Consider the following 26666-nt stretch of genomic DNA (forward strand, 5'->3'; position numbering starts at 1 on the left):
GATGTCCTGGAGCTGAGATGATTGAGCTCCGAAACAGCAACCATTTTCCTGTGTGTCACTTATGACTTTGACCACCAGAGAGTTTCACACCCATTGATTCCAGGTTTGTTAGGGTTCCTTGATGCTACATTCGGTCAAATGCAGCCTTGATATCAAGGACTGCCACTCTCACCTCGTGTTTGGAATTCAGTTCTTTTGTCCATGTTTGAACCAAGGCTGTAATGAGATCAGGAGCTGAATGATCCTGACGGAACCCAAACTGGGCATTGCTGAGCAGGTTATTGCTGTTGATGACACCTTCCATCCTTTTACTGATGATCGAGAGTAACTGATGGTGCAGTAATTGGCTGAATTGAATTTTTCCTGCTTTTTATGTACCATACTTGGGCAATTTTCCACATTGTTGGATAGGTGCCAGTGTTGTAACAGCTTGAACTAGGGGAGCAGCAAGTTCTGGAGCACAAATCTTCAGTACAATTGCCAGAATGTTGTCAAGGGCCCACAGCCTTTGCCTCCAAACGTTTCTTATATCAATCGAATTGGCTGGAGCCTGGCCTGACATCCAGGACATCAAACAGGTTTACCGTTTTGGATACTGTTTGGCAAAGGCAGCAGTGCCAGGTTCATGGCACCATGGCTGGCTCTGCTGTTCATAAGGGCAGGAAAGAGTGGAAGGGTGATAGTCAGAAGGAATTCAATTGTAAGGGGAGTAGTTAGGTGGTTCTGTGGTCAAAAACGAGACTCCAGAATGGTATGTTGCCTCCCAGGTGCACGGGTAAGGGATGTCTGAGATCGGTTGCAGAACATTCTCAAGTGGAAGAGTGAACAACCTGTTGTCGTAGTGCATATAGGCACTAGTGATTTAGCTAAAAACAGAATGAGGTCCAACAAGCAGAATTTAGGGAGTTACGAGCCAAGTTAAAAAGTAGGACCTTAGAGGTAGAAATATCAGGATTGCTACCAGTGCCATATGCTAGTAAGAGTAGAAATGAAAGAATAGGCAGGATAAATGTGTGGCTTGAAAGGTGGTGGATGTTGGTACCGGTTCTGAGGGAGGTGGGACTATTACAAATTGGACGGTCTACACCTGCGCCCAACTAGAAACAATATCCTTGAGGGTGCTTTTGCTAATGCTGTTGGGAAAGGCTTACACTAAAGTGGTGAGGAATGGGAACCAAATGAGGAGGTTAGTGGACAATAAAGAGGTAGTAACTAAAGCCTGTAAGGAATTAGATAATGAAGTCAGCGTGACTAAGAGGAATAGTAGGCAAGGAGCAGATGATGACTGCAAAGGGACTGGTGGTCTGAGGTGCAATTGTTTTAATGCAAGAAGTGGTAAGGCAGATGAACTTAGGGCTTGGATTAGTACCTGGGAGCATGATATTATTGCTATTACTGAGACTTGGTTGAGGGAAGGGCATAATTGGCAAGTAAATATCCCAGGATATCGATGTTTCAGGAGGGATAGAGAGGGAGGTAAAAGGGGTGGAGGCGTTGCATTACTGGTCAAAGACAATATCACAGCTGTCCTAAAGGAGGGCACTATGGAGGACTCAAGCAGTGAGGCAATCTCGGCAGAGCTCAGAAATAGGAAGGGGGCAGTAAAAATATTGGGGCAGTATCATAGGCCTCCGAACAGCGAGCGTGAGATAGAGGTACAAATATGTAAACAGATTATGGAAAGATGTAGGAGCAACAGGGTGGTGGTAACAGGAGATTTTAATTTTCCCAACATTGACTGGGATTCATTTAGTGTTAAACGTCTAGATCTAGAATTTGTAAGAACATCCAGGAGGGTTTTCTACAGCGATATGTAAATAGGCCAACTCAGGGAGGGGCCATACAGGACCATGTTTTGGGGAATGAGCCTGGCTAGGTGGTTGAAGTTTCAGTAGTGGATTACTTTAGGAATAGTGATCACAATTTAGTAAGTTTTAGAATACTCATGGACAGACGAGAGTGGTCCTAAAGGAAGAATGCTAAATTGGGGAAAGGCCAACTATACCAATATTTGGCAGGAGCCTGGGAATGTAGATTGGGAGCAGCTGTTTGAAGGTAAATCCACATTTGATATGTGAGATGCTTTTAAAGAGAGGTTGGTTAGAGTTCAGGAGAGATATGTTCCTGTGAAAATGAGGGATAGAAATGGCAAGATTAGGGAACCATGGATGACAGGTGAAATAGTGAGATTAACTAAGAGGGAAAAGGAAGCGTACATAAGGTTTAGGAGACTGAAGACAGATGAAGCTTTGGAAGAATATCGGGAATGTAGGACCAATTTGAAACAAGGAAGTAAGAGGGCTAAAAGGGGTCATGAAATATCTTTAGCAAACAGGTTTAAGGAAAATCCCTAAGCCTTTTATTTGTATATAAGGAACAAGAGGAAAACTAGAGAAAAGATTGGTCCACTCAAGGACAAAGGAGGAAAGCTATGGGTGGAGTCAGAGAAAATGGTGAGATTCTTAATGAGCACTTTGCATCGGTATTCACTGAGGAGAGGGACATGATGGATGTTGAGGTTAGGGATAGATGTTTGATTACTCTAGGTCAAGTGGGCATAAGGAGAGAGGAAGTATTGGGTATTCGAAAAGGCATTAAGGTAGACAAGGGCCCAGGTCCGGATGGGATCTATCCCAGATTACTGAGGGAAGTGAGAGAGGAAATAGCTGGGGCCTTAACAGATATCTTTGCAGCATCCTTGAACACAGGTGAGGTCCCGCAAGACTGGAAAATTGCCCTTGTCCCCTTGTTTAAAAAGGGTGGCAGGGATAATCCAGGTAATTATAGACCGGTGAGTCTGATGTCAGTGGTAGGGAAGCTGCTGGAGAAGCTACTGAGGGATAGGATTTATTCCCATTTGGAAGAAAATGGGCTTATCAGTGATAAGAAACATAGTTTTGTGCAGAGAAGATCATGTCTTACCAACTTAATAGAATTCTTTGAGGAAGTGACAAAGTTGATTGATGAGGGAAGGGCTGTAGATGTCATATACATGGACTTCAGTAAGGCGTTTGATAAGGTTCCCCATGGTAAGTTGATGGAGAAGGTGAAATTGCATGGGGTCCAGGGTGTACTAGCTAGATGGATTGAGAACCGATTGGGCAGCAGGAGACAGAGTGTAGTAGTGGAAGGGAGTTTCTCAAAATGGAGACCTGTGACCAGTGGTGTTCCACAGGGATCCATGCGAGACCAGTGTTGTTTGTGATATACATAAATGATCTGGAGGAAGGTATAGGTGATCTGATTAGCAAGTTTGCAGATGACACTAAGATTGGTGGAGTAGGAGATAGTGAAGGGGACTGGCAGAGAATACAGCAGAATATACATTAGATTAGAGAATTGTGCAAAGAAATGGCAGATGGAGTTCAGTTTGGGCAAATGCGAGGTGATGCATTTTGGAAGATCTAATTCAAGAACAAACTATAAAGTAAATGGAAAAGTCCTGGGGAAAATTAATGTACAGAGAGATCTGGGGTTCAGGTCCATTGTTTCCTGATGGTGGCAATGGAGGTCAATAGAGTGGTCAAGAAAGCATAGGGCATAGTTTCCTTCATCGGCCAGGGTATTGAGTACAAGAGTTGGCAGGTCATGTTACAGTTGTATAAGACTTTAGTTTGCCCATATTTGGAATACTCTGTACAATTCTGGTTGCCACGTTACCAAAAGGATGTGGATGCTTTGGAGAAGGTAGAGAGGAGGTTCATGAGGATGTTGCCTGGTATGGAGGGCACTAGCTATGAAATGGAGGTTGAGTAAATTAGAATTATTTTTATTAGAAAGACAAAGGTTGAGTGGGGACCTGATTGAGATCTACAAAATCATGAGAGGTATAGAGAGGGTGGATAAGAAGAAGTTTTTTCTCACAGTGGGGGACTCAATTACTAGGGGTCACAAGTTCAAAATGAGAGGGGAAAAGTTTAGGGGAGGTATATGTGGAAAGTTCTTTACATAGAGGGTGGTGGGTGCCTGGAAAGTGTTGCCAGGGGGGGTGTAGAAGCAAGCACGATAGCATCATTTAAGATGTATTTTGACAGATGCATGAATGGGCAGGGAGCGTAGAGATACAGATCCTTAGAAAATCGGCAGCAGATTTAGATAGAGGATCTGGATCGGCGCAGGCTTGGAGGGCCGGAGGGCTAGTTCCTGTGCTTGAATTTTCTTTGTTCTTTGTTCACTGTCTATCCAATGCCTTATCTATTGCACTGATGTGCTGGGCTCTTCCATTATTGAGGATGTGGATATTTGTGGAGCCTCCTCCTCCAGTGAATTGTCTAATTGTCCACCACTATGCACGACTGAATGTAACAGAACTGCAGAGCTTAGATCTGATTCGTTGGTTGTAGGATCGCTAAGCTTTGTCTATCACTTACTGTTTATACTGATGGCATGCAAGTAGTCTTATTTAACAGGTTGACACCTCATATTCGCCTATGCCTTTTTCTGCTCCTGGCATAGCCTTCTGCACTCTCCATTGAACCAGAGTTGATCCCCTGGCTGGATGGTAATGGTTGAATGGGGGATATGCCGGGCCATGAGGTTACAGATTGTGCTGGAGTACAGTTCTGCTGCTGTTGATGGCCCACAGTCCCTCATGGATGCCCAGTTTCGAGTTGATAGATCTGTTCGAAGTCTGTCCCATTTATCACTGTGATAGTGCCACACAACATGATGGAGGCTATTCTCAATGCGAAGGTGGGGCGCCGTCTCCACAAGGACTGTGTGGTGGTCACTCTTATTGATACTGTCATGGACAGATCCATCTGTAGCTGGCAGATTGGTCAGGATGAGGTCAAGTATGTTTTTCCCTCTTGTTGGTTCCTTCACCACTTGCCACAGACCTGGTCAACCAGGTATCTATTCTACTCATCCACTACTGGAGTAGAAAAACATTCTAACAATTAGAAATAGTGGTGGTTTGAAGGAGGTGATGTTGAATTAGAGCTAAGTAGCATCAGCAATTATATTAAAAATGATTTGGCTGAGAATTTAGGATGTATGATTAGTAAGCTTGTAGATAATACCAAAATTAGTGGTATAGTTCACAGTAAACAAGATCGTTTGGGAATGCGGCAAGATCTTGATCAACTGGGCCAGTGAGCTGAGGAATGGCAGATGGAGTTTAATTTAGATAAATGTAAGGTATTGCATTTTGGTAAAACAGACCAGGACTTACACAGTCAATAGTAGGGCCCTGGGCCGTGTTATAGACCAAAGAGATCTAGGGGTACAGGTTCATAGCTTCTTGAAGTGGAGTCATAGGCAGACAGGGTGGTGAAGAAGGCTTTCGGCATGCTAGCTTTCAATGATCAGAGCATTGGTATAGGAGATGGGATGCTGTACTGCCACTGTACAAGATATTGGTGAGGCTACATTTGAAGTACTTTGTGCATTTCTGGTTGCCCTACTTTTGAAAGGATATTATTAAACTAGAAAGAGTGCAGAAAAGATTTACTAGGATGCTGCATGGACTGGAAGATTTGTGTTATAAGGAGAGGTTGGGTAGGCTGGGGCTTTTTTCCCTGGAGCATAGGCAACAGGAGTGTTATAGAGCTTTATAAAATCAAGATAGGCATAGATAAGCTTTTCTCTATGATAGGAGAGTCTAAAACTAGAGGGCATTGGTTTAAGGTGAGAGGCAAGAGATACAAAAGGGTCCAGAGGGGCAATTTTTTTCACACAGAGGGTGGTGAGTGTCTGGAACGGGCTGCTAGAAGTGGTCATGGAAGCGAATACAATTTTGTCATTTAAAAAAAACATTTAACCAGGAACATGTATGGGATAGATTTGGAGGGATATGGCCCAGATGCAGGCAAGTGGGACTAGCTTAATTTGTGAAGACTGGCCAGCATGGGCAAGTTGGGCCGAAGGGCCTATTTTTCATGACGTAGACCTCTATAACTAAGACTCTAAAACAACTTCCCAAAAGACACATGAAATTTATTTTATCACTTAGCACTTAGTTGTATTTTCAAATTAATTTTTCATTACTAACTCAAATAACTTGCTTTCATTTTGAATATATTTGATTATTTCATCATTGAATTTTTTGGATTAGTCAGGCAATAAGTTATATGTTGTTATCATGCTGGTTCTATGATCAACCCAAAACAGCAGACTGCTGCAGAAACAAAATCAGAAATTGCTGGAAAAACCCAGCAGGTCTGGCAGCATCTGTGGAGAGAAAGCAGCGTCAGTTCTGAAGAAGAGTCACTGGACCAGAAACATTAACTCTCCTTTCTCTCCACAGCTGCTTCCAGATCTGCTGAGCTTTTCCAGCAATTTCTGATGTTGATTCTGATTTCCAGCATATGCATTTCTTTGGTTTTTATGTTTCGACTCATGCAGAGAGTGGTGGGATTGGGTGGCCCAAATGTACTGGTTACACCTTTGCACTCTGAGCTACCACATTTTGAAAAATTGTTTGTGTCTTTGGCAATCAGTTGTCTCAGTAATGCTAATCTTGGTTAAAGTATGGCTCCATGTTTGCTCCTTTGTACCTTCATCAGACTATCTATCAGTGGGAGTTATTATGGCTCAGTCCTTGCCTCATACCTGCACTTTGAAGGTGTAATTTGAGGATAATGATAAGTAAAGTTCTTTGCTCATGATATTTGTCTTTTTCCAGTCAAGGCCATTTGTAGTGCCTTCTGTTGTTGACTTGGGTAGAATTGCTGAGCGAAGCAAAGGTTGATGGGAGCTTGAACTTGGGGTCTTTGTGGAGTGTTTACTCAGTAACACAACAATCAGAACCCTCCCACTAAGCTGCTAGTTGATTTCAGTGTACAATTAAACTGCTGCAACTACTCTGATGTGCCACTTGAATGATCCAAAGTTCAGTTGCTGAAGTTTGTTTAGAGAGTGACAGTTTTGATAAAGGGAATCATGTAGCATAGCTAATGGAAGTTTTCTAATGAAACATTAGGCAATGATGGGAGTGCCAGTGCTTATTTTTATTGCAGCTTTTTAGCAGATCAGGAACCATCGAGGCACAAGTCACAACTGAGTGTTAAAATGGATCCTAGTGTGATAATCACACATCTTCTCACTCATTAATGCCATCAGATTATAGGTCCATGTTCTGCATGTTTTTGATATTTTTCAATTTACTTTCAGCCGATGACAAGTGGTTTGCAGCAGTGATACTGACACAGAACAACAAAATGATATAAAGTGGAGTTTTGTAGTGGGAGGAATTGTAATTCTTCACAGTCAGTTGTCATTTTTATTTCTTATACTTACGGCCACCCAACTTAAGCCTAAAATACTGTGGAAGACTGGTAGTCATTGTCTGCTGTGGTGCAAGCTGTCAGTGGAATGCACATTTTTGCAGCCCACTCTCATTAGGTGAAGGCTTTTTGTATGCTTCATGAGTTAGTGAATAATTTGGGTTGAAACTAGGGCAAAGTTCAGAAATGACTCAAACTGTTTCGAGATAATTTAGTAGTGAATCGTTAGCGGAGAGTAATATTAATATGTATTAATATACATATTGTAAAGACAACAATCTCTCCATTAATGTCAGCAAAACGAAGGAGTTGGTCATTGACTTCAGGAAGTGGAGAGGAGGGCATGCACCTGTCTGCACCAGTGGTGCTGAGGTGGAGTTGGTCAATTGATATGGATCAGGCCAAACCTCCTCAAAATATTTTAAGAAGGTAGCCTAGATCCTACTTTTTTCTTATTTTAAAGGCAGATGTGACGTAGGTGTTCCAGGTATGATGTAACTGGTCAAATCACTCGGCTTTAAGCAAAACAGAATTTATTTAAACTCTACAATTGAAACATGATCAAAGGAAAGTGGAATTTAGAGTAGCTTAACTATTGGAAAACATAGTCATCCTGATTCGGCATCTTAACTAACTGTTACAATACAGTAACATCCCATAAACACACCCCTTTGCAAAAAGGTGAATTCAAACACAGATTCTTAGAGGCAAGTGGGAACAACATCTGGATAGAGATTTTGGAGAAAGTCCGAGGAATCCTTTACTGAAGCTTGCAACACTTCTGGACTCACACATATTATGACTGCTTCAATGAAAAAAAATAGAGAAAAACTGAACTTGGAGAACTGGCCACTTCTCTTCCATTCCTATACTCTTTTCCACCACTGCCTTTATGACCTATCTTAAAAAAAAACCAAGGACAAGATAACCTTTTTAAAGTGACAGCATCGTCACATGATCACCAACAATTTGTCCTGGTCCACCCTTATTGACATGATGGTCAAGAGAGCACGACAATGCCTCTACTTCCTCAGAAGGCGAAGGAAACTTGGCATGTCCCCAAAGACATTTAGAAAACAACCTATGTGGATGCATCACACTGTGCTATGGCAACTGCTCTTCCCAAGACTGCAAGAAACTAGAGAGAGTTGTGATCACAGCCAGTCCATCACACAAACCATCCATTGAATCCATCTATATTTCCCACTGCCTTGGGAAAGCAACCAACATAATCAAAGACCCCTCCTAGACCTGTTATACTCTCTTCCACCCTCTTCCATTGGGCAGTAGATATAAATACTCGAAAATCTGTATGAACAGGTTCAAAATCAGCTTCTTTCCCGCTGCTATCAGACTTTTGAATGAACCTCTCAAATATTAATATTGATTCTCTCTGTTCCTTCTCTACGGTTGTAACACTGTATTCTGTACTCTGTTCTGCTACCCTGATGCACTTTATATGGTAAGATCTGCCTGTACAGCACACAAATCTTTTCACTGTATCTCAGTATATATGACAACAATAAATCAAACTCAAATTCAAACTTAATTTGGGATTTAGTGGCATCAGGGTAATATGTTGGTTTAAATTCCACCCCGCATCTGGTGAAGTATAAATTAAATGAATATATTTGGAATTTAAGCTAGTATCCTAATGGTGACCATGACTACGTCATTGATTATTATAAAAAAAAAACACCAGATTCACTCTAACCTTTTCTAATTCTGATGTAAGGTCATCAACCTGAAATCTGTCGCTGGACTGATACTGCCAGATCTGTTGAGTTTTCCCAGCAATTTTTGTCTTTACTTCATTTTGTTTTGCCTGGGCTTGAAGTAGGGTAATGTATTATGCAAAATTTATTCTAACATTATATATTACATTTTATTTTTCAGACCAGCCAACTGGAAAAGAAGGAAGCAGATCTTCAGAGACTTGAAGCCTTTTATAAAGAACAGTTGGACCTTATAGAACAGAAGGTCAGGAAAAAAATATTAATTTATGATTGGCTGAATTCCTGCATTGAAATCGATGGTTATAATTGGTTGCCTGTGTTAAAGAGAACCCATGCGTTAGCGATATTAGCATAAGGGTGTGTAATAGAACAAGACTATCATTGATTCCTTGTATGAACAATGTGTAGAATGCTCTTGAACAGGAAATCAATATGAATTCTTGTAATGTTTTCTGTATACAGTAGTTTTCATTTTAATAGCATTATAATAATATGCAGTGACCAGCACGCTCAGGGCAACCAGATGTGAGCACAGAATTTCCTGGGTAAATGTTAAGTTTTAAGTTCTTGTGTTTTTCTGAGAGTTATTGTTTAAAACATGCCAGTTGTACCTTTTGACATCAGTTGGCTGGATGGCCAGTTTGCAGTGCAGAGTGACACAGAAATAAGGCAATTTTTAAAATCTCTCATTGGGTCTTTGGACCTGTGTTCCTGAAAAGCTGGGGAAAGCAGAGTTGTTGAATATTTTTAAGGCAGACTTGGATAGATTTATCTTAAGCAAGAAGGTAAAAAGTTATTAGGGATAGGCAGGATATGAGGTTACAGTCAGGTCAGAAGTGACCTGTACAAGAAGGACGGATTGCACCTAAATTGAAGGGAGATTTGCTAGATCTTCTTGGGAGGATTTAAACTAGTAAGGTCGGGGGTGGGTGGGTGGGGAGGAAATGGGGGCGTGGTGGGACCCAGGGAGATAGTGAGGAAAGAGATCAATCTGAGCCGGGTACAGTTGAGAACAAAGGTGACTCAAACGGTCAGGTCAGACAGGGACAAAGCAGAGAACAAGGTTGGACTGATAAATTAAACTGCACTTATTTCAATGCAAGTGGCCTAACAGGGAAGGCAAATGAACACAGGGCATGATTAGGAACATGGGATTGGGATATCATATCAATTACAAGAGTGGACAGGACTGGCAACTTAAGAGGAGCAGTAAAATCGACATTTCGGGCAAAAGCCCTTCATCAGGAATACTGTATGTATCAGCTCCTTGGATGCTGCCTGAACTGCTGTGCTCTTTCAGCACCACTAATCCAGAATCTGGTTTCCAGCATCTGCAGTCATTGTTTTTACCTAGGACTGGCAACTTAATGTTCCAGGACACAAATGCTACAAGAAGGACAGAAAGGGAGGCAAGAAAGGAGGGGGAGTGGCGTTTTTGATAAGGGATAGAATTACAGTTGTAGTGAGGGAGGATATTCCTGGAAGTACATCCAGGGAAGTTATTTGGGTTGAACTGAAAAATAAGAAAGGGATTTGTAAGGAGATCTCAGTTATCTGTAAGAATAATAGGGTGGTTATGGTAGGGGATTTTAATTTTCCACACATAGACTGGGAGTGCCATAATATTAAGGGTTTAGATGGAGAGGAATTTGTTAAGTATGTTCAAGAAAATTTTCTGATTCAGTATGTGGATGCACCTACTAGAGAAGGTGCAAAACCTGACCTACTCTTGGGAAATAAGGCAGGGCAGGTGACTGAGGTGTCAGTGGGGGAGCACTTTGGGGCCAGTGACCACATTCGATTAGTTTTAAAATAGTGATGGAGAAAGATAGACCAGATCTAAAAGTTGAAGTTCTAAATTGGAGGAAAGCCAATTTTGACGGTATTAGGCAAGAACTTTCAAAAGTTTAGATCAGAGTGGTGCTGGAAAAGCACAGCAGGTCAGGCAGCATCTGATGAGCAGGAAAATCGACGTTTCAGGCAAAAGCCCTTCATCAGGAACCCTTCCTGATGAAGGGCTTTTGCCTGAAATGTCGATTTTCCTGCTCCTCGGATGTTGCCTGACCTGCTGTGCTTTTCCAGCACCACTCTGACTTAAATCCTGGTTTTCAGCTTCTGCAGTTCTCACTTTTGCCTAAGAACTTTCAGAAGCTGATTGGGCACAGTTGTTTGTAGTAAAAGGATGGCTGGAAAATGGGAAGCCTTCAGAAATGAGATAACGAGAGTGCAGAGACAATATATTCCTGTAAGGGTGAAAGTAAAGGCTTGTAGGTATAGGGAATGCTGGATGACGAAAGAAATTAAGGGTTTGGTCAAGAAAAAGAAGGTGGCATGTGTCAGGTATAGACAGGATAGATCGAGTGAATCCTTAGAAGAGTGTAAAGGCAGAAGGAGTATACTTAAGAGGGAAATCAGGAGGGCAAAAAGGGGACATGAGATAGCTTTGGCAAATAGTGTTAAGGAGAATCCAAAGGGTTTTTACAAATATATTAAGGACAAAAGGGTAACTGAGGAGAGAATAGGGCACCTCAAAGATCAGCAAGGCAGTCGTTGTGTGGAGCTGCAGAAGATGGGGGAGATATTAAATAAATATTTTGCATCAGTATTTATGGTGGAAAAGGACATGGAAGATATAGAATGTGGGGAAATAGATGGTGACATCTTGAAAATTGTCCATATTACAGAGGAGCAAGTGCTGGATGTCTTGAAACGCATAAAAGTTGACAAATCCCCAGGACCTGATCAGGTGTACCCTAGAACTCTGTGGGAAGCTAGGGAAGTGATTGCTGGGCCTCTTACTGAGATATTTGTTTGATCGATTGTCACAGGGGAGGTGCCGGAAGACTAGAAGTTGGCAAACGTGCCACTGTTTAAGAAGGGTGGTAAGGACAAGCCAGGGAACTATAGACCAGTGAGTCTGATATCGGTGGTGGGCAAGTGGTTGGGGGGAATCCTGAGGGACAAGGTGTACATGTATTTGGAAAGGCAAGGACTAATTAGGGATAGTCAACATGGCTTTGTGCGTGGGAAATCATGTCACACACACTTGATTGAGCTTTTTGAAGAAATTACAAAGAGGATTGATGAGGGCAAATGGTAGATGTGATCTATATGGACTTCAATAAGGCGTTCGACAAGGTTCCCCATGGGAGACTGGTTAGCCAGGTTAGATCTCATTGAATACAAGGAGAACTAGCCATTTGGATACAGAACTGGCTCAAAGGTAGAAGACAGAGGGTGGTGGTGGAGGGTTGTTTTTCAGACTGGAGGCCTCTGACCAGTGGAGTGCCACAAGGTGCTGGGTCCACTACTTTTCATCATTTGTATAAATGATTTAGATGTGAGCATGAGAGATATAGTTGGTAAGTTTGCAGATGACACCAAAATTGAAGGTGTAGTGGAAAGTGAAGAAGATTAACTCAGAATAAAGCAGGATCTTGATCAGATAGGCCAATGGGCTGAGAAGTGGCAGATGGAGTTTAATTTAGATAAACGCGAGGTGCTGCATTTTGGGAAAGCAAATCTTAGCAGGACTTATACACTTAGTGGTAAGGTCCTAGGGTTGCTGAACAAAGAGACCTTGGAGTGCAAGTTCATAGCTGCTTGAAAGTAGAGTTGCAGATAGATGGATAGTGAAGAAGGCATTTGGTATGCTTTCCTTTATTGGTCACAAGGTAGATAGGATAGTGAAGAAGGCGTTTGGTGTGCTTTCCTTTATTGGTCACAAGGTAGATAGGATAGTGAAGAAGGTGTTTGGTGTGCTTTCCTTTATTCCTTTATTGAGTACAGGAGTTAGGAGGTCATGTTGCGGTTGTACAGGACATTGGTTTGGCCACTTTTGGAATATTGCGTGCAATTCTGGACTCCTTTGTATCGGAAAGAAGTTGTGAAACTTGAAAGGGTTCAGAAAAGATTTACAAGGATGTTACCAGGGTTGGAGGATTTGAGTTATAGGGAGAGGCTGAATAAGCTGAGGCTATTTTCCCTCGAGTGTCGGATACTGAGGGATGACCTTATGGAGGTTTACAAATCATGAGCGGCATGGATGGGGTGAATAGTCAAGTTCTTTTTCCGAGGTAGGTAAATCCAAAACTAGAGGGAATAGGTTTAAGTTAGGAGGGGAAACATTTAAAAGGGACCTAAGGGGCAACTTTTTCACACAGAGGGTGGTGTGTGTAAGGAATGAGCTGCCAGAGGATGTAGTGGAGGCTGGTACAATAACAACATTTAAAAGGCATCTGGATGGGTATATGAATAGGAAGGGTTTAAAGGGCTATGGGCCATTTGCTGGTAAATGGGACTAGATTAATTTGGGATATCTGGTCACTATGGATGAGTTGGACTGAAGGATCTATTTCTGTGCTGTAAGACTCTATGACTATAGTGTGAGCATCTTTGTTTCACAACAAAAACATAGTTAACAAGCAGAAACCTGGGTAGGCAACCAAACATGATTGAAAAATGTGTTGCTGGAAAAGCGCAGCAGGTCAGGTAGCATCCAAGGAACAGGAGAATTGACGTTTCGGGCATAAGCCCTTCTTCAGGAATGCCTCAAGAAGGGCTTATGCCTGAAACGTCGATTCTCCTGCTCCTTGGATGCTGCCTGACCTGCTGTGCTTTTCCAGCAACACATTTTTCAGCTCTGATCTCCAGCATCTGCAGTCCTCACTTTCTCCCAACCAAACATGATTGGCAGACTACAGAAAGTAATCTGTTTGTCACCTAATTTGTTTGTCTCTCATTCCTGCATTTCGGTTAATTAGTTACTTGTCTGTTTGAATTACTGCTTAATCAATAGATCATCCAAGCCTTTCTCTTACAAAAACTCACATTGTTGCTTTTTGAATTGTTTTGAACCATTTGCTTCAGTGACCTTGTAGAATTTAATCCAAAATGCTCTTTTCTTTTTTCTGTGAGAATTCTTTTTGATTTCCATTTCACTGATAATTTATTGTTTTTAACCTTTTTTGAATGCACTGTCATAGTACATAGACCATAGACCTGGTTTTATATTTTAATGTGTAGACCTGAGGATTATTGAGCTCCCACCTCTGAAAAGCAATTATTTAAACTTCAGCTCTGCTGTTCAAATGAAGTATTTAAAAAGAGTTAATGATTTAATTGCATCAGCTTCATGTTCAGAAAATGAGAGCTTCAACATTTAATGAGTTAGTGCCAGTAACTTGCATTTTTAAATGGCTCTTCTAATGTAGCTAAGGCTTCACAAGTAGTTTTGCAGGAACATTATCCAACAATATTTGACACTAGGTCTCATAAGCTATTGAGAGAGGTGAACAAAGCATTTTAAAGGAGTCGGTAGAGGTGGAGATGTTTCAGGAGGGAACTAGAGAGCTTAATGCTAAGGTGGCCAAACTTGTGACAAACTCAGATTAAAGTTATAATTAGACTGAAACAAATGCTGCTACTGAAACAGTGCCGTGTATAAGCTGAACTTGCTACGGATGTTAGAATTGTGCTCAGAAAAAGCGACCCATTAATTGCTCATCTTCTGTTTCTCAATGCCTGTCCACCATCGCAAAGACATCAGTCAGATGTGTGATGGAATACTATCCACTTGCCATAATGAGTGTATCTCTAACAATGCTGTCTAGGACAAAGCCTAATTTATCAGCATCCAATGTATTTCCTTAGACACTTATTCTCTTCACCAACAATGCATAGTGTCAGCAGTGTACACTATTTACAGCTCACCCAGGCAACTTTGACAGCACCTTCCAAACTATAACATCTCGAAGACAGCAGTTGCATAGAACTACCAGGACCTGTAAGTTCACCTGCAATTCACATTGGACTAACTTAGACCTATAATGCTATTCCTTCACTGTTGCTGGATTAAAATGTCAGAACTCCCTCCTCACAACACTGGATTTACCACACCTCATGGACTGTTGAAGTTAGGTGTTCGTCAGCACTTCAAGGGCAATTAGGGATGGGCAACAAATACTGCCGCAACTGTTAACACCTATATTCCAGAAGCATTAAATAAAACAAGTAGGTAAAAACATTGCACAGAATAAGTACTTGGTTATGCAAATCACTGCAGTGCAGCTAAACTTGTGGATCAATTTGTTTCTTGTGGTCTGTGTGAAAGGAACTAACGATCATCGAAAGCTGTTAGGGGTCATTAAGTAGAATTGTGCTTGGACTATATTGGCCTTGGTTGGACATTAGTCTCCAATACAAAAATGCTACTCCTAATTGGGCACTAAATCAACTGTTTCACACAAGCTACCAAAATAGATGGTATGACTGTACCCTTGTGAAGTTAGCAGTGAAGACATGTGTGGATGGATTAGAGGAATCTAAGATGCTTTAATGTTATGAAAGAGCAGTTAAAGGTACGCCTGCAATTCTCATCTTGTCTGCTGCATTACAAAATATAAAACTATTGGTTGTTGTTCTTGAAGTACAGAGCTGCTTCTTTTGAAGATACTCTACTGAAATTACAGCAGATTTAACAGCTTTAGTTCTGCTTCTTGCCTAATGGAGAACAGCAATGAATGTAAACAGGGGAGAATCAATAAAAGGGTTTAGTGCCACGATGCCCAGAATCAGAAGTGCATCACTTGCATCAAATCAATGCTGTGGCTAGCCTACAAACCCTTCAAATTGCAAAGTAGAAACATACAATCTTTTCCTTAAACTTATTCCCTTACATTTTTGGGCAGCTGAAAATGTAAGGGAATACATGGGTCCTGGTCTCCTTACCAAATGGAAACAACTTCCCAGTGTCCACTCTTTCTAAGCCATGCGTTATCTTGTAAGTTTCTATTAGAGCTCCCCCAACCTTCTAAAATCTAATGAATATCCGTGTCAGTGTCTGCTGGACACGGTCCAGTGGCAGTATGTTTTTAATGAAGTGTGGGGCACAAAACTGGACACAGTATTCTAAATGGGGCCTAACTAGAGCTTTATAAAGTCTCAGAAGCATCTCACTGCTTTTATATTCCAACCCTCTTGAGATAAATGACAACCTCTCATTTGCTTTCTTAATCACAGACTCAACCTGCATGTTTACCTTTAGAGATTCCTCGACTAGCACTCCCAGATCCCTTTGTACTCTGGCTTTATGAATTTTCTCACCATTTAGAAAATAGTCCATGCCTGTATTCTTTTTTCCAAAGTGCAAGACCTTGCACTTGCTCACATTGAATTTCATCAGCCATTTCCTGGACCACACTCCTAAACTGTCTAAATCTTTCTGCAGCCTCCCACCTCTTCAGTACTACCTGCCTGTCCACCTGACTTCATATCATCGGTGAACTTCACCAGAATGCCCCAGTCCCTTCATCCATATCATTAATATATAAAGTGAACAGCTGCGGCCCCATCACTGAACTCTGCGGGACACCACTTGTCACTAGCTGCCATTCCGAAAAAGAGCCTTTTATCCCAACTCTCTGCCTCTGTCAGACAGCCAATCCTCAATCCATGCCAGTAGCTCACCTCAAACAGCATGGGCCCTCACCTTACTCAGCAGCCTCCCGTGAGGCACCTTATCAAAGGTCTTTTGGATTGATAGGTAGATAACATCCACAGGGTTTCCCTGGTCTAACCTACTTGTTACCTCTTCTAAGAATTCTAACAGGTTTGTCAGGCATGATCTCCCCTTACTAAATCCATGCTGACTTGTTACTAACTTTAAACTAGACTTTGGAGCAAATGAATCAGTTTTATCAGACAACGAACCCCCCTCAAACTATCAAACTGAACCTAGGATCAACAGAAACCCACTGACATTGTAAAAAATTGAAATAAAAGTCATGAAAAGTTACAGACAGCATACTAGCACAAATGAAAGTTGATTTCGAAAAGTCTGTATGTTGAACAGAATCATTAATTTTCTTTTTTTAAGTAGAAGAGCTTGTATAGACATTAATCGTATCCAAAAAGCAGAGGAAGTTAAGCGACAAAAATTCAGACTTCACAGCATTATTTACTTGCCAGGAAGGCCTAAGGCAGAATATAGTAATACTTTATGAAAGGATACTGAACCGGTATGTCTTTTTACATCAAGAAGACACCCATTAATAAAGCCCACATCAGGTCGAATATATAACCAGGGTGGAAGTCATTTTTCTTCTCACTCAACTGTGGCCATGTGTGCCTTTAAGAGGGATTTGTTCTGCCCTGGCTGTCTTGAAGAGGGGTGGTGTAAACCTGGTACTGAGCTGTCTGCTCCTTGGAAAGCAGAGTAACAAAATAGCATTGGTTAGTTTAAAGAAGCATGAGTGGGTGGAATCAGGCTCACACAGACCCAGTGGTTTAGTTTTGCTTTCAGTTGTTGAAGTTAGGGTTTTTGGAGTTGAAGCTGCGAGATACAGCTCTCTCTTTGCTGCTGCAAAAAGCTTGAGTTCTGTCTCTGCTGCTAGATTTATTCTTTTGTTTTTCATTTCTCCTGGAGTGGAGATAGCACGTGAGTGAATCTGCTTTGCTGAATTTGCCTTTGCCACGAGTGTGTGTCTGGGATGTTACTATATTGGAACAGTCGTAGTTAAATAATACATTATTTTGTTAAGTACTTCAGTAGTGTTAAAGTTATTCTAATTTTTCTTTTGTAGTTTGTATCTTAACTGCAGTGTAAAAACAAAGCATGGTTTGCTTAAAATCTAGTAGCTTGACCAACCACAAAATACCCAGAACACAGCGCCATTTACATACCTTTAAATAAGTTAAAGTTAGATTCTAGATTATCTTCCTGATACGTTTTGAGGGAGTTTGTTCCGGTTCATAACACAACTTATAAACTTACAAAGCTCTGGAATGGTTTCAGTTACTAAACCTAATGCACTTCTGTGGACTTAAGTTAATAAACAATAGAAAATTCATCTGATGCCCTCTATTTGGCCTTAATTGATGAAAGCTTGGCAAATCTGTCTACAAGTACCATGTTCACAAAGCTGGAAATGAGCAGTGGCTTTTGGCAAGTCCCTGTGAAAGTCAAAATTACTGACAGCCTTCATGACTCCGTTTGGAAGATTGTATTTTAATCATTTGCCCTTTGTTATAATGTCAGCCCCAGAAAGTGTCCAAAGATCCATGTCAAACATTATATAGGGCCTCAAAGGAGTAATGTGCCAAATAGATGATGTGATAGTTTATGGTGAATCCATCAACGAATATAACCTGAGGGTTAAAGCAGTTTTGAATTGTGTATAAGAAGAAGACTTGACACTTAATTAAAAGTTTGAATTCTCAAAAACTTATAGTCCTTTACTAGGGCACATTGTTAGTAGCAAGGGCAAAATGGCAGACCCACAAAAGCCAAGAATCATTAGTGAATTCCTAGTTCCTTTGGGAAAGTGGTGCGGAGTGTTAATGTTGCTGGACTAGTAATCCAGAACTCTGAGCTAATGTTCTAGGGATGTGGATTTGAATCCCATGAAATTTTAATTCAGTAAAATTGTGGAATTAAGAAACCTAGCCTATTGTTGATTGTTATAAAAACCTGTCTGGCTCACAAATGTCTTTTAGGAAAGGAAATCTGCAAATCTTACGTATCTGGTACACGCAACTTCAGACCTATAGCAATATAACTGATGTTTAACTGTCCTTTGGCTAATTAGGAATGGGCAATAAATGCTAACCTAGCCAGTGATGCCGTGAGTCAATAAATGAACAATGCAACTGACTACTTCACATGCTTTGGAGATAACTGTAGATTCGTTCATCTTATCAAGTTCCCGGAGAGATTCTCAGTTGAATGGAAGAGGAGTTAGAACCATCTAATCACTGTTATGGAAGAATTAAAAGTTTCCAAACAGCAGTCCTAATAGACCTGCTCTATTGCTCTGTGTATTGACATCACCAGAAGTGTTATTTTACAAAGAAGTTTTGAACACAATTTCCCATTCTATCCAAAGAAAACTACTTCCAGGGCTAGGAGTCCATGATTATCAGGGAGTTCAAGTCAAAGAAAAGTCGTAGGCAAAACAACTACATCATTGTAGCAACTATCATCCCAGGAACCTGACTCAACATGTTGGAAGGAGAAATGGTTTAGATATGAGATCAAGATGAAGAAACAATAATTGTCCAGAGAGACGATAATCAACAGAGGTCTTATTTAGTATATATTTTTATATATACTATATATACGCAATGGTAATTTCACTGGGTTAGTAATACAGAACCCCACGCAAAAAAACTCCAGAATTAAATTAAGTCCTAATGTGGACAGTGCAACAACTGTCAATTGTCATAAAGTCCCAGCTGGTTCATGAATGCCCTTCAGGTAAGGAAATCTGCTGGTCTGGCCTCCTTGTAACTCCAGACCCACAGCAATTTGGTTGACTTTTAACTGCCCTCTAGAATAGTCTAGCTACTCAGTACAAGGGCAATTCAGGTGGTATATCAAGCGATGCTCACATCCCATGAATGAATAAAAAAAGGCATATATTTGGATAAACTGGATGTTGAATCAGGAATTCAGAAAAAGAACTGAATACTAAAAATCTCAATGCAGTTGGGGAAGTTACAAAACTTCCTGACAAGTTTAATTTTTGATGTCAGAATCTTGGGTTCGAAGGAGTTGTACGTAAAATGAAATGGATTGGATAAAAAGACGACCAGGCTTGGGTATAGATGTTGTACAAGAGCTTGAAAGAGTTAATGTCTGGGACAGTAAAACCTCCTACTCTGACGATCACGAGAGAGAGGCGGGGAGGTGGGGGTGGGGGAGAGAGACACTCAGAGAGAAGCCACGTACCTTCAGTAGAGTCAGTCATTCTTCTGTAAAGTCCATAGTGTTTGTTAATATACTATGTACTAGTTATTGTTCAACCCTGTTGAAAACCTCTTAGTCTTTCCTAGCGAAGCAAACTAAACACACAGCAATTGCCGGGTATGTGAAGAGATGAAATTCTTGATTGGGTAGAGATTAGTTTGAGGCAACCATTTAATTCTGGCAAGTTGTGTTTTTTAAGGAGCAACTATTGCAGATAAGCTTCTCAGTATCTACAGTCATGAACGTCCATCCACCTTTCTTGGTCTGAGAACTTAATTGCAAACCTTTATCCCACTGACAAGAGTCTGATCTTCGATTCTCACCCAATTAAGTTCCCTTGCCCACCTTTCTTCTCACTTCTTTCAGTATACTAAAGGATTCTGCTTATCATCTTAGAATCTCAAACAGTGAAATGTATGTCCTGTTTGCTAAGTTGTATGCTTCTTTTCCTGAGATAAGTACAACCATGTAACAGCAATGACCTGCTGCCAAAATTCCTGTGAACTTTTACACCTTGAATTTTAACTGAAATTAGAAAGCAATTTAGGCCATTTCTTTGTGTGTATGGTAACTGGGCATCAGAGTGTAACAGTGCTCCCTGTAGTTTTCTTAACATTGTTTAATTTTGCCTCTTTGATAAGTGCATTTTTATTATGCTGCAGAACATTTCCTCTAGGGCTATACTGTGACCTCCTGTGAAAATATTGGTAATAACTTTGGATTCAACATAAGGAACTATGCAGTAGATAATAAAATATAAATGTCTGAAAAGCCCCATTTAGCTGTCCTATCTTGGCTTTGAACAGAAGAACAGAAACTTGAAAAGCTATTTTTAAAAAAAGCTATGGTTGTACTGGCATATGAATTTAGAAGCTTTTCAGCTCATCACTTTTTGAAAGAAAGCATCTCAGCAGCTGGTGAAGAACTCGCTGTTTGAATGTGCTATACTTTCTCTAATTTGCAGTTGAAGTTATGTGGAGACCTTGACATTTTGAGCGCATGAATCAGGCTTTACAGCATTAAATTTAATCTTTTCCATAATAACGAGAAGCTCTCAGGAAGAGGCCCAATAGGTCATTCTTTCATATGGTGGCTTTAAGCTTTTTGTGTGCTGTTGAAATACTTTAATCTTATAGAGTAATAACAAGGACCTTCAGTGTTTTTTGTCATTGTGGCAGACCGTCTTCATTCTCTGTTTTCCTTAGTTAGAGCACTGTTAAACTCCAGCTATTCCAAAGGCAGACATTTGCCTGTTTGCTACTCTCTCATTATTCCTCCATGGCCTCATTTACTTTACCTTTGCAACCTCCTATTTCTAGTACAAAATCTCTGCTTTTCTGAGTTGTTATGTGCCACCTTCCTTCCACTGTTACTTGTGGAATTCTCAGCTATTATAATTCTGAATCTGAGAATTTCCTTTTTTCCTTGTAGCACATTGTCAGAAATGCCATAAGACATTGGGCCACCTTGACATTTTTGATTATTTAAAATTAGTAATGAGTGGGAAGCCCATTTTATATCTGTCCTGATTTTTATGTGAATTTATATCAAATGAATAGTTATTTTAAAAAGTGCAACAGAAATTTCTTTCTATTTTTTAGGACAATTGATAGAATGATGAATGTTACTCTCTGTAAGGAAGCCCTTTTTCTGTTATCTCTATGATACACCTGTATGCCAGGAAACATATAAAAAGCAAGATTTTTAGTGGACCCAATCAAAGGTTGTGGAGAAAAGACAAGAAAGTGAAGTTGAGGATTATCAGATCAGCTATGATCTAATTGAATGGTAGAAAGAGTTAGTGGGCTGAATGGCATACTTCTGTGCCCATGCCTTAAGGTCTTAAAAGGATTGACAAGATGGAAATTTCCAAATGTTAATTTTTCTTCCTATATATCCATAACTGCAAGTATAACAAAGAAGTTTTGCAGAAAGAAGTTTGTGATTGTTGTGTAGCAGGTGTTATTATTGGTCAAAGTCTTCAATTTCCTTACCCATTCATTGATTGGTCTGATTGCAACCTCACCTCAATGTTTTTATGCAGTTATGGTTCAAAGTCCATTAAAGAAGTGATGAACTGTAGTCTGTATTTATTAAACTTTTGAAAAATAAATTTAGAAGTTCTAATTGATGTACACTCCGTGGCCCTTCCATGCCTTTCATGCCCACTCAGCCAGAATGCACTCTACATGGAACCAAGGCACAATAGCAAGCCTTGGAATGCTGAGGGGAAAATCTCCCATTCAGAAACCTACTTTGAATAAATTGTTTGATTAAAAATGTTAACAGCACGAAACCATTGATAGTATCAGTAACAGAAGCTTTTCATCACATCTGATTTCTTAATTTTGTTTGAATAAATGTACAACATCGATAAAACAGTGTAAATATATCATTAGTTGTAACTTTACAGATATGTAAATCAATGAAAACAAACCTTCCTCTCAAAACTGAACCCCTGCATGATATTCCATCTTGGAGCTCAGAGAAACACTCATAATCTAGGAACTTTATCAATTGGGATAGATGGCCAAATAGTATTTGAACTCATGCTTACTTTGCTGCCCCATGAATCCTTTCTTTCAAGAAGGACACTTTTTATTTCCTCTGGAGATGCTGACTCTTTTTTGATACATGGTTCCATGGAAGTCAGCTGCTTTCTGGTGCTTTACCAGAGTACTATTTCCTCCATATCTGAGGTTCCATCGAGAATTGTTGAGCTATTTGACTATGTAGGGCAGAGAAACAAGTCCTGACCTTATTAATTGTTCCACATCCTCTTACAAATGCATGGTGAGCTGAAATAAGATACCTGGAAGAAGATATTCTCCTCCTCTTGAACACTAAATTTAAATGTAGCTGATGGAGCAGATATCTTTTAGGTATGCCTCAAAGAAGAGGAATTTCCCAGTTCTCCATGTTGTCCTTGATTTTTACCTAGTCTTTCACATTTTCTTGGTGATCTCAAGTTCCTTGGTTAAGCTGCACAAAATATCAAAATAGGACATGTTTAAAGGATTAGATAATATAGTAGTGTAACCAAAAAATATTGTACGAGCAACTCAGACCTTAAATCTCACTAGAGCACATTGTGAAATTGAATTAAGTATGTGAATGCATGGACTGACATCAGGAAAGAAAAACATTTGAAAATTGCTGTTTGGCATCAAACCCAACTGGTTTACAAAGAAGACTGTACCACTGCTACTCGCCTGGTTGACCCTTGACTTCAGTGCAAATCCTGGGAAACCATTTAGTCAAATACTCAATTACTGGGAATAAATATTACAGAAGTCTGGATTGGGCTTTAATTGCCCATGTTCTGAGAACAGAACCTTTTAAAATCAACTGACAACTCCTTGCAAAAATCCATTCTCTGACTTAGTGCTATTTCAGGCAGTGCCACACTATTTGGGGCAGAGGCAGCAGCAGATTGCATTCATTCTTAATATAACCTTTCACAGATTAAAAAGGAAGAAATCTTTGCATTTAATACACTTCTTCCAGCAGTTATGTTCTTAAATTATTTTATGCTGCCCATTCAGCCCACAGTACAAGGTAATTAATACCACTTAACAATTTATGATGGGTTTGTAAAAATGCAAACCCAACTAAATGAGTAGGTGGGAGATGAGTTATTCATCCAGTTACTGAATTAAGATATTTAATAACACGGCAGGAAATTCAACTAATATCATCTCAGTTCTGTCCAGAAAGAGGTTAATCCTAATGAAGCATGACAGCTATCATTATGTCTGAATTAGATTAGATTGCATTGGAATATTGAATTTCAGCTTTCATGTTTCACAGTCAGTTGCTTGAATTAATAATGGTATTGTTAATATGGGCTTGCTTCTTGTTTGCTGAAAATGAAGTGTTAATAATCAAGCCTGGGTTTAAGCAGAATCTCCGTGCTCTGATGGCTTATCAATGATTAGCTGAACTGTTTAGCAAGAACCCCCCTTCAGTGAGTGACACTGAAACTTTTCAGTTGGAAAGTTCTGGGTTCAAACTCTATTCCACAGCCTGAAGTACATAACCCTTGTTGATGCTTCTGTGTGGAATTAAGAGTGTGCTGCACTGTCAGAGGTGCTTTCTTTTGGACACAGTATGTCACAATGTTGGTCTTTTTCCAAGGTTGCTATGCCCTTGAGTGGGGGTAATTGGCCCAGGCCCCAACTAGGCTGGGTTTGAAAGGTTTATTAGGGCCCTTTTAGTTTACCCATAACAGATAATGCCTCCGGCCTAAGGCTTTTAGGGTCTTAAAAAAAAGTATAATCAAAGGGCTGTGGCCAGCTAGCTGTGTGGCTAGCCTTCGTCTAGATTAGAGTATTTGATTCAGTTCAGCAGCAGTGTGTGTGAAGAAAGGCTGCTGGGGCAGGTCCACCCGGGTACTCTCTCTAACTTCAAGCCTGTAAGCCCTTGTTTGTTTCATTTTTACTCTTTGTGCTAAGGGGTGTATTTATTGGGACTGTTGCAAGTATTTTTGGAACAGCATCATTAAGTTGGGATAGCCTGTCGGGTTTTGAATACGATAAGTTATCCGGTATTTTCTGTTCTTTGTGTTTGATTCTGTAATTTTGTAAATAAATTCTGTTTGTTTAAAACTTTGCAGTCAAATCAGCTAATTCACTCCAGGAATATCCACTCTACACTTTCCTAAACAAATAGCAAAGTCACGGTCTGAGCTACCCACTTAAAACGTTTTGGGCGGTTAGGCCTGGTCCATAACAGACTGGAGGCTCTTTGAGTGATTTAAACAACAAGTGGTAGGTGTTAATGTCTTTATTCCAGTTGTTGATTTGGTTGGTTTAAACAGCATTGGGATAGCAATGGCTCTTTCAGTCACCAAGAGTTTTCTGAGGTTGGAAGAAGTGAGCTTAAGGGTTTTACAAAAGGTAGTTAAGGCCAAGCTGTGGTAATTAGCAGAAAAGCTAGAGTTGGAGCTTCCTCCTAATGTGAGGAAAGATGAGATGATTACAGCAATAGCTGAGCACTTAAATTTGCTGGAGACACCACTGGGTGGCACGGTGGCACAGTAGTTAGCACTATTGCCTCACAGCCAGAGACCCGGGTTCAATTCCCGCCTCGGGCAACTGTCTGTGTGGAATTTGCACATTCTCCCCTTGTCTGCGTGGGTTTCCTCCCACAGTCCAAAGATGTGCAGGTTAGGTGAATTGGCCATGCTAAATTGCCCATAGTGTTAGGTGAAGGGGTAAATGTAGGGAAATGGGTCTGAGTTGGTTGCTGTTCGGAGGGTTGGTGTGGACCTGTTGGGCCGAAGGGCCTGTTTCCACACTATAAGTAAGTAATCTAATCAGGATCTGCAGGGATGGCAAAACTTCAATTGCAAATTAAGCAGCTTGAGTTAGAGGTGAGAGATAAAGAAAGGGCAGCAGAACTGAAACAGTATGAGTTATGATTAAAAGCAGGAGAGAAAGAAAAAGAGAGAGAATTTGAACTTAAGAAAATGACACTTAGAAGTGAATATCAGCTTAAAAGGATGGAGATGAAGACTGAAGATAAGTAGATCACATGAAATCACAGTGTTGGTGGGTTAGGAAAAAAAACAGATGTAGGAAAACAGGACAAGTCTGGGAGTTTTGTTTTTGATTCTGTAATTTTGGAAATAAATTCTGTTTGTTTAAAACTTTGCAGTCAAATCAGCTAATTCACTCCAGGAATATCCAAACAAATAGCAAAGTTACAGTAGGGCTACCTGCTTAAAAATGTTTTGAAGGGTTGGGCCTGATCCATAACAAGTATTAAACTGAGACCCCCTTATGTGAATGCGAAATATTCCTTGACACTGTATGAAAAAGAACAGTGGAGTTATCCCATGTCCTGGTCAACATTTATCCCATCAACAGTATCAGTGAAATCGGTTATCTGTCATTTATTTTGTTGCTTCTTGGGATTGTGCTCTGTACAAATGGCTGTCTGATTTCTAATGAGACAATGGTAACATAGAAACAAAGGAAATAAGAGGAGTAGGCTAATCAGTCATTGAAGCCTGCTCTGTTATTCAGTATGATCATGATTGATCATCTAATTCAATACCTTGTCCCTGATTTCACCCTATACTGTTTAAAGGTAAAGTCACTACAGTCCTATTGGACATAGGGCTGCTCTCTCATTAGAGAGACATGACTGGTGGTGGTTCAACCTGGGGGTCATCATGCCTCAGGTGAGGGGAGAGATTGAGAAGCACAGTCCTTCATGGTAACCTCAGCTAGTCACGGTATTTAACGCATGTTGTTGGTATCACTGCATCAGAAACCAGCTTGCAACCAACTGAGCTAACTGACCCTGATCCTTTTAGCCTTAAGAGCTATACCTGATTCCTTCTTGAAAATCTTCAATGTTTTGGCCTCAACTACTTGGGAGAAAATTCCATAGGCTGTGAAGGAATTTCTCTTAGTCTCAGTCCTAAATAGCCTATCCGATATCCTTAAATTGTGACTACTGGTTCTGGACTCCTGCTCATCGGAAAAATCCTTCCTGTGTTTACGCTGTCTAGTTCTGCGAGAATTTTGTAGATTTCTAAGAGAACTTCCCTCATTCTTGTAAACTTCAAATAATACGATTCGCATCAATCCAGCTACCATTCATATGTATTTCTGTCATCCTAGGAATCATTCTGGTAAACCTTTGTTGCACTCTGTTTTGCTAGAACATCCTTCCTCAGATAAGCAGTTTAGAAGTTGTTCGTTGGTTATGAACTATTTGGGAGTTGAGGTTTTGAAAGATGCTATACAAGTGCACATCTGTTCTTCTTTGGCTATAACGATGGACCTAGATCTGATTCTCAGAACCACTTGACTTTGATGGGCTCAACCAAAGGGAAGCTACATTTGGCCTTGGCTCCTCTGAGTTAGCGAGAGACTATCTTGTTAGGTTTCCACTATTGTCAACAATCCAGTAGCCACTGCTGAAAAATGTTTGTAGTCATTGGAT

The 26666-nt window shown here is 40.4% G+C and overlaps 1 protein-coding gene across 3 annotated transcripts in view; it reads left to right on the top strand.

The window, feature by feature from the left end:
* The window catches only part of LOC140483585 (MICOS complex subunit mic25-a-like), a 513939-nt gene that overhangs the window by 137722 nt on the left and 349551 nt on the right, over positions 1-26666 (top strand). For all 3 annotated transcript variants that reach the window (XM_072581810.1, XM_072581812.1, XM_072581811.1), the window contains exon 5: positions 9123-9206. In XM_072581810.1, the coding sequence (XP_072437911.1) occupies positions 9123-9206 (84 nt within the window). The remainder of the gene's footprint in view (positions 1-9122; positions 9207-26666) is intronic.

The sequence above is a fragment of the Chiloscyllium punctatum genome, chromosome 12 (genome assembly GCF_047496795.1).
Source record: "Chiloscyllium punctatum isolate Juve2018m chromosome 12, sChiPun1.3, whole genome shotgun sequence".
NCBI lineage: Eukaryota > Metazoa > Chordata > Chondrichthyes > Orectolobiformes > Hemiscylliidae > Chiloscyllium > Chiloscyllium punctatum.